Here is a 9,309-nt window from a genome sequence, read left to right as displayed (position 1 = left end):
AAAATATGACATTAGGACAGCTTTTATGCCTATGCAAATCTTTCTGTGAAGGTGTAAATAATAAATATTTAGATTTACGGTATAGATCTACGGTATAGGCCACGTTCAGTAGTATTTCCTCAGGCCGCCAGGTCTTAGGAAGCCTCAACAAAAGTGTTACCTGTTAATATTATAAAAAGCATGTTAGAACTCATACTAGATCCATTTCTGGGCCAGACCTTTGTTGGATACTGTAATGTGAACACTATTCATGATTAATGAAAAAGAAAAACTATTTATTTCCACATAATTTTATTTTAATAAAACACAGAGCTCTTTTAACACTTTGTCTTGGTGATTTTACAAAACTATATTTGCTTTGATGCAGTTCAAAGTAACATAATTAATAGACTTATTGCTCTTACAGAGTAAAAAACAATTTGCTGTTGTCCAGGAATGAAAATGCATTGCCCTTACAATTATACTTTAAAAATATATTTTGCCCAGAACTTCAAGTATGTATAGTACAGTTTTCTGACAATATTTCCTTACAACTTTAGCATAATATATTTAAACAAAATGTATAAAACATTGAAAAGTAATGTTTAGTACCTGATTTATTTAAGAGCACTTTGAGAAGCATAGTAAGCCTTCAAACAATTCAATAGAAAAAAACTATCAGTTTTTAAATGTACATAATTTTATTGTAAAAACTATAGAAAACCATAGAAAAGGTAATGATGTTTCTTGTAAACAGCAACAAAAAAGGAAAAACCCTGACCTGAAGTATCAAAATGATGCAGTAGGCCTAAGTGATAGATGGCCATTAACATGTACAGTATGTAAAGACATATTGGGTCCTGCCCTTGTTCAGTGTTTTATTTCAAAAGCCAAAATAGCAACCATCAGCAGTCACCAACACTCATAAATTGAAGAGTAAGCAAGAAAGGCTCTACTTTTCCTTAATTAAATACTGTACTTCCATAATTTAGAAGAGAATGATAATATGTACAAGCATTTACATGTCATGTCCAACGCCATGATACAAAAATAGAACGTTGAAAGTCAGATCCAACTTTCTCTGTTTACATGTGTCTCTTCATGTGCAGCGCAAGGTGATCGGAGCGCGAGAATGCCCTCTCGCACAGGTGGCACTGGAAAGGCCTGTGACCGGTGTGCTTCCTATAGTGACGCGTCAGCTCGTCAGACCTCGCGAATTTCCACCCGCAGCCTTCCCAATTGCAATGGTATGGTTTCTCGCCTATGGATTACAAGAAAAATACAGTTAGGCTACATTTTTGTGGGTAAAATCATTAGAAAAACGGGGCTAACATTTTCTACATGATAGCAGATACCAACAAAAAATGCTAAAATGAAAAATAGAATTACCTGTGTGTGTTCGCATGTGAGCCTTTAGGTGGGAACTCTTGGTGTAAGTCTTCCCACATCCAGGGAATTCACAGCTGTGCGTCGCGGTGCGTTTTCTCGCCCAAGACCTGCGGCCCCGTTTGGGTTTGCTATCTTCTGGTGCGTAGAACTCCAAAAGTGGTGATGATGGTGGTGTCAATATTACCCCCGACATGGACGGATGGCGCACCCGCATGGGCTCTCTGAACATCCCGTACTGTTGCGCACCTTGGTGATGGGCGTACTGTGGTGGATATGGCGCATACTGTTGCGGGTGTGCAATGTGAGAATGCTGGTGATGAGAGTTCATCTCTGCCAAGTGACAGTCTTTGCGCCCCATCCCGTCTCGGGACACACTCTGTTGCATGTCGTGAGATGCAAACCCCTGAGCAGCAGGTTGATGGTGCGCGAACGCTGTGTGCATGGAACGCATGTGTTTCTGTTCATACATGTGTCCCATGAAGTCACCTGCCATCATGCACGACTGCTCAGTGGTTTCTGTCTTTATTTTATATCCCATGGGATGAGAGTTAGTCAGTTGAAAGTGCACTGCAGTGTCAGTGGCTGTGTTCAAGGCACGCAGTTCAGTATACTCCGGCCTGTCCGTGGCAGGCTGTTTCAGGCTGTAGTCTAGTAGTGTGTCGCTATGATAGTTCATCTCGGGGGTCAGCAGCTCGGCTACCAGACTGTGCCCGGGACTTGTGTTGAAGTTGCTGCTGCCGTAAGCATTGGGTGTAAGTTGAGAGCCGTCACTGTCATGCCCTGTGCTGCAGCTTTCCGGGGACTCAGGCAGTGAGTAGGAGTACGACTGTTGAGCAGATAAATTGTTATTGTTGTTGGTTCCACTTTCAGATCCAATGGTGTTGGATAAAATGAACTCTAAATCCAAGAATTTCCCCAGGTCGTCTTCATCTCTGGTCACCGCAGGTGATTCAACGATACTGAACTCCACTTCGATCTGGGATTTCAAATCGTCACCTGTTGCGCTGGTCTGGCAACCATCAACTTTCCAGTCCTATAATGTAAATAAAACGAAATTGGCATTCAAACATTGTTTTAGTCAAGAACCTCTTTCCAAAACAGTTGTATATTTTTATTTGTGTAATAGGCTATACATATTTATCGTCCCAATGACATAAAAATGTTCAGCAATTTTCAGTTGAAGAAATTACATAGAAAAAATTACACTTACATGGAAAATTGCAGACTGCTTCTCCTCCATAGTCGGACTGCTGGAAAACGTAGTAATCGACCGCAGCATCGCATCAGCGAGAGCCATTGCAAAATGTTATTCTATTCAACCTTTTACGCCTTCAGTAAACCAAACGAAACTGTCAGATTTACCCCCAAAACATCTAACGATACGATGGGTTGCGATCCAAGTCAAACGATGTAACTACTGATGACTAGTGCCAGCTTGTTATAGCCCCGTACTGGGCGGACTTAGCGGGGGCGTCTCACCTGTCGACCAATAGGGTGAAGTGTTGAGGTAGGCTAACTACTATTTTACATGTCCTTTATTGTCACCAAATGCCAGTGTCTGTATGAGTGAAATACATTTTTAAAGTCTTACAAAATATCAAAATATTATTTAGTAAAAGCCATAGCATGTTGGGGTTAATTAAATAGAAAAAAGGTTGTATGGGGCATATAACACTCATTCTTTTCAGTGAGTTTTACTGCAGATAAAGCTGTCATGATATTACATTTTTACAAAGCCAGGTTTAATTTGTAATTATGATTTGTGTGGTAAAAAGTGTACAATTGCATCTATTGCAACAATTGCAACTACACTCTTATTTCAATTCAATGATTAATCAATAATAATAACCATGTAATAAGCATGTATTAATATGATTCTAGTATAATATTATTCTAACCATATTATATATTATAAGGAGAAGTGTCCTACATATATATTTATTGATATTCGTTTGAATCATTGTCCCCTTTGCTTTCCCACTCAAAACCAAGGACTTTTGAGACCTTGCCAAATCGAACCCAACTGCTCCTCGTAAGATTCCATTATGTATAACCGAAGGGGGCGACACTCACCCTGTGCAAACTCGCTATGCAATTATTTCAATAATCGGAGAATTTGTCTGATATAATTTATCTGAAATAATGAGATAATAGTTTCTAAACTTCAATATGACATTATGGTCTTCTAAATTAGACCACTCAAAAATACATATTTTCAAGTGTTTTAAAAGAACCAATCCTAGGCCTAACACTGAGTTAAGTGTAACAACTGATGAATGCATTATTTGCAAGTTAAAACATCCAGCTACTTCCAGAGTTTCGTTTTACCCCTCTTCAACAGACCTTATTTTGCAACGATATGACAATCTATGGATAGACCTAATATCAATAATTTGTCTCAACTTGATCCACTAGTTGTTTAACATTTAAACAATTAGAAATGTGTGAACGTATGCCATTAACAGGGCAATCGAAACAATTTGTTAGTCTTGACGGTAGACAAAGCAGTTAGTGTACATGTTTGTGAATGATCTTTACATAAACAAGCCCATTCGTTGGCTTCATTATTATGCACATGGAGGTGCTTGGCACATAGAGCATTACAGGTGTTTAAAACATCTGCGAGGCTTGCCACCCTGATGACGAAGATGAATTGTACAAATATGTTAGGTATTTGTATAAATACAATAAAGAATTGCGTAATGTTTTTTTTAAACCTGGAAATATACAGTTTAAAGAGAAATTAAACAAATATTGTCTTATGTTCAACATGATATGACCAGCTGCAATAAAACATATGTGAAACATTTGTTGGACAGCCAAAGTTGTGCTTCAAGTGCCATGCACCATCACGCTTATATATATATATATATATATATATATATATATATATATATACATTTAATTTTTTTATATAGACTACATTAAGTATGCAGTTAGGAGTTTCTAATTTAAACAAAACATTATGAGTAAGAGATATGTGTGAATCATCTTTAAACCAGAGACTTATAGCCTATCTAGAGCTCATGTGCGGAGTGGACTGCCCAATTCCTCATATGTGTGACCATGCCTTTATACCCCGTTATTTTTAAACTGCCTACGCAAATCAGATTCCAGAGTAACCGTTGTGTCTGTAGCCAAGTGGAAATGGAGTTAGTTTCCTGAGGAAAAACTGGACTCTTTTCCTCCACTTTCACTCTTCTGCACGCCTACTACACATGCGCTCGCACGTGTTTTTTTGTTGTTGTTTTTTTACAGTGTCATACACACTCAACTAGGCAATTTCATGTCCAGTAGATAGCCGTTTTTGTGTTTTGGCTCAATGTCAACCAAAACGAAACCAAATGTTGTAGATGTTCATGATACAACTTCTACCAGCCTATTCAAATTGTTTATTTTTTTTAGATTTAAAGGAACAAAAATAGAAAGCTAATAACTATCTTGTATAATCAAATACAATATCAGCCCAAGACATCTAGGACAAATAGAAACAAAGATAGTAATGGCTGGTAGGGTCGTTTTCTCCTTTCCTATTTCTCCGTGTTCAAAGAGAGGAAGTCTCCTCTTGTTTTCTAAACAATTAAGAAGATGTCAATTTGACAGACAGTGCCATGGCCTACCTTCCTGGATATATTTTGTTTTACTCACAAGGAAATCTATGATGGGACTTAATTTGTCTTGATTCATTATTTTGCAAGCAGCTCAATCCAAAAATCGTCTTGGTCTCTCTGGACTGTAATTTTCTCATAACCTAACACCTAAACCATATCTCACAATGACGTATTATTGTGATTATACATTATAGCTTGCAAATCTAACTTGAGTTTCTGCAGCAACCATTGGTATCAGTGAAAGACAACATAACAGGTGGTGGGAAAGTATGATTTGTTTCCACACAGCAGTGGTCCCAGTAGCATAGCGCAGTTTCGCGGGGGCCTGCCAAATTTAGAACATAAAAACAATATTTATAAAGCAAACATTATCCCTTAGGTCTAGCACAGCAAATACTTCAATTATTTAAGCATATGTTGCAGAACAGTAATTACAATATTTTTTTCAGAATATTGACCAAAAATCTCTATTTTAAGGGGGTTAGCCATCAGTGATGAAGTTGACAAGCCACTGACAGAGTTGACAACAGATCCTCAAGACAAACATATTTTTGCCTCTAAAAATAAAAGTTAATTACAAACATTTGTAAAATATGGACAAACATAACCATTCTATCATATCTTTCAGCACTCTGACTGAGTTTACGTTTGATTACGTTTACAAAAATTGAATTTTTGTTCTTCATTCAAGTTGTATACACAGTAGCAATTTAGTTTTTCCTCAGTTGCTTTATGACTCTAAAACCAAATATGTTTTAATCTATCAGGCAGATGGAGTTGACAGTTTATGGTTGTGGCCATGGTGATTCCATATTGTTTGTTTAAATCTATCAAACGTAGAGAACTTTACAAACCATGAGTGGTCTTGTTGCACTACATGCAATGAGAACATGAATAAGGGGTCCTTATGGTATAGCTGACCCTGCTCATTCCTGATTAATTTAAGATTTTACACTAATCTGACAGGGTTGACCAAATCTCCTGACATCTTTTAAGAATCAAAGTTTTGAGAGAATATTTTTTAAAGTCAAAGAGGGTTATTGCAAGAAACAACTTACGATCATTTTCCAGTTAATATCCATAATTGCGGGGGCTGCGGGAGTGTGCTACACCAGTGAGTGGTCCACTCCCATGACATGGTCATACATGTACAGTATACATGCTGTTTACACAAATGGGTTTATGTCCAAAGATACAATTATTTTTTGCAGACTAGACTACATTCACGCCACAATAAAAAAGCACAGTTTCGATGGGCTTTGTATATGATGCATTTATTTTGACTAGATTTGGAAAATTGAATGGATGTAATGTTTCTACTAATGACTCTATATGAAAAGGTTATTTAATCCTGCAGGATCTGATGCAGATAAATGTGTTTTACAAATGGGATTAAAGACAGGCATTTTATAGCATTAATTAAATGCAAATGGCAAGGTACAGTGCATTCGGAAAGTATTCAGATGCCTTTACTTTTTCCACATTTTGTTACGTTATAGCCTTGTTCTAAAATTGACTAAATTGTAAAAAATTCCTAATCAATCTACATACAATACCCTATAATGACAAAGTGAAAATACGTTTTTAGAATTTTTTACAAATGTATAAAAAAAACAAAAAACAGAAATACCTTATTTACATAAGTAGCCAGACCCTTTGCTATGAGACTCAAAATTGAGCTCAGGTGCATCCTGTTTCCATTGATCATCCTTGAGATGTTTCTACAACTTGATTGGAGTCCACCTGTGGTAAATTCAATTGATTGGACATGATTTGGAAAGGCGCACACCTGTCTATATAAGGTCCCAAGTTGACAGTGCATGTCAGAGCAAAAACCAAGCCATGAGGTCGAAGGAATTGTCCGTAGAGCTCCAAAACAGGATTGTGTCGAGAAACAGATCTGGGGAAGGGTACCAAAAAATGTCTGCAGCATTGAAGGTCCCCAAGAATACAGTGGCCCCCATCATTCTTAAATGGAAGAAGTTTGGAACCACCAATACTCTTCCTGGAGCTCTAGAGTTCCTCTGTGTAGATGGGAGAACCTTCCAGAAGGACAACCATCTCTGCAGCACTACACCAATCAAGCCTTTATGGTAGAGTGGCCAGACTGAAGCCACTCGTCAGTAAAAGGCACATGACAGCCCGCTTGGAGTTTGCCAAAAGTCACCTAAAGGTCATGAGAAACAAGATTGTCTGGTCTGATGAAACCAAGATTGAACTCTTTGGCCTGAATGCCAAGCATCACGTCTGGAGGAAACCTGGCACCATCCCGACGGTGAAGCATGGTGGTGGCAGCATCATGCTGTGGGGATGTGTTTCAGCGGCAGGGACTGGGAGAGTAGTCAGCATCGAGGGAAAGATGAACGGAGAAAAGTACAGAGAGATCCTTGATGAAAACCCGCTCAGGACCTCAGACTGGGTTGAAGGTTCACCTTCCAACAGGAAAACGACCCTAAGCACACAGCCAAGACAACGCAGGAGTGGCTTCGGGACAAGTCTCTGAATGTCCTTGAGTGGCCCAGCCAGAACCCGATCGAACATCTCAGGAGAGACCTGAAAATAGCTGTGCAGTGACGCGCCCCATCCAACCTGACAGAGCTTGAGAGGATCTGCAGAGAAGAATGGGAGAAACTCCCCAAATACAGGTGTGCCAAGCTTGTAGTGTCATACCCAAGAAGACTTGAGGCTGTAATCGCTGCCAAAGGTGCTTCAAGAAAGTACTGAGTAAAGGGTCTGAATACTTATATACAGTCGTGGTCAAAAGTTTTGAGAATGACACAAGTATTGGTCTCCACAAAGTTTGCTGCTTCAGTGTTCTTAGATCTTTATGTCAGTAGTTACTATGGTACACTGAAGTATAATTACAGTATTCCATAAGAGTCAAAGGCTTTCATTGACAATGACATTCAGTTTATGCAAAGAGTCAATATTTGCAGTGTTGACCCTTCTTTTTCAAGACCTCTGCAATCTGCCCTGGCATGCTGTCAATTAACTTCTGGGCCACATCCTGACTGATGACAGCCCATTCTTGCATAATCAATGCTTGGAGTTCGTCAGAAGTTGTGGGTTTTTGTTTGTCCACCTGCCTCTTGAGGATCGACCACAAGTTCTCAATGTGATTAAGGTCTGGGGAGTTTCCTGGCCATGGACCCAAAATGTCGATGTTTTGTTACCCAAGTCACTTAGTTATCACTTTTGCCTTATGACAAGGTGCTCCATCATGCTGGAAAAGGCATTGGTCATCACCAAACTGTTCTTGGATGGTTGGGAGAAGTTGGTCTCGGAGGATGTGTTGGTACCATTCTTTATTCATGGCTGTGTTCTTAGGCAAAATTGTGAGTGAGCCCACTCCCTTGGCTGAGAAGCAACCCCACACATGAATGGTCTCAGGATGCTTTACTGTTAGCATGACACAGGACTGATGGTAGCGCTCACCTTGTCTTCTCCGGACAAGGTGTTTTCCAGATGGCCCAAACAATCGGAAAGGGTATTCATCAGAGAAAATTACTTTACCCCAGTCCTCAGCAGTCCAATCCCTGTACCTTTTGCAGAATATCAGTCTGTCCCTGATGTTTTTCCTGGAGAGAAGTGGCTTCTTTGCTGCCCTTCTTGACACCAGGCCATCCTCCAAAAGTCTTCGCCTCACTGTGCGTGCAGATGCACTAACACCTGCCTGCTGCCATTCCTGAGCAAGCTCTGCACTGGTGGTGCCCCGATCCCGCAGCTGAATCAACTTTAGGAAACGGTCCTGGCGCTTGCTGGACTTTCTTGGGCGCCCTGACGCCTTCTTCACAACAATTGAACCTCTCTCCTTGAAGATCTTGATGATCCGATAAATGGTTGATTTAGATGCAATCTTACTAGCAGCAATATCCTTGCCTGTGAAGCCCTTTTTGTGCAAAGCAATGATGACGGCACATGTTTCCTTGCAGGTAACAATGGTTGACAGAGGAAGCACAATGATTTCAAGCACCACCCTCCTTTTAAAGCTTCCAGTCTGTTATTCTAACTCAATCAGCATGACAGAGTGATCTCCAGCCTTGTCCTCGTCAACACTCTCACCTGTGTTAACGAGACAATCACTGACATGATGGCAGCTGGTCCTTTTGTGGCAGGGCTGAAATGCAGTGGAAATGTTTTTCTGGGATTAAGTTAATTTTCATGGCAAAGAGGGACTTTGCAATTAATTGCAATTCATCTGATCACTCTTCATGACATTCTGGAGTATATGCAAATTGCCATCATCAACACTGAGGCAGCAAACTTTGTGGAGACCAATACTTGCGTCATTCTGAAAACGTTTCACCACGACTGTAAATGTGACTTTTCT

The 9,309-nt window shown here is 39.7% G+C and overlaps 1 protein-coding gene across 1 annotated transcript; it reads right to left on the bottom strand.

Annotated features, from left to right (window-relative positions):
• Window positions 1–274: 274 nt before the first annotated feature.
• LOC121581505 (Krueppel-like factor 4) lies at window positions 275–2,787 on the bottom strand. The gene is made up of 3 exons (XM_041897002.2): window positions 2,579–2,787; window positions 1,369–2,401; window positions 275–1,240 (listed from the first exon to the last, which is right to left on the bottom strand). The coding sequence occupies exons 1-3, from the start codon at window positions 2,663–2,665 to the stop codon at window positions 1,065–1,067; spliced, it is 1,296 nt and encodes a 431-aa protein (XP_041752936.2). The 5' UTR covers window positions 2,666–2,787; the 3' UTR covers window positions 275–1,064.
• Between the last annotated feature and the right edge of the window lie 6,522 nt (window positions 2,788–9,309).

Source organism: Coregonus clupeaformis, chromosome 14 (genome assembly GCF_020615455.1).
Source record: "Coregonus clupeaformis isolate EN_2021a chromosome 14, ASM2061545v1, whole genome shotgun sequence".
NCBI lineage: Eukaryota > Metazoa > Chordata > Actinopteri > Salmoniformes > Salmonidae > Coregonus > Coregonus clupeaformis.
Note: the sequence above shows the minus strand (reverse complement) of the source record. Positions and strands in the feature narration are given on the sequence as shown.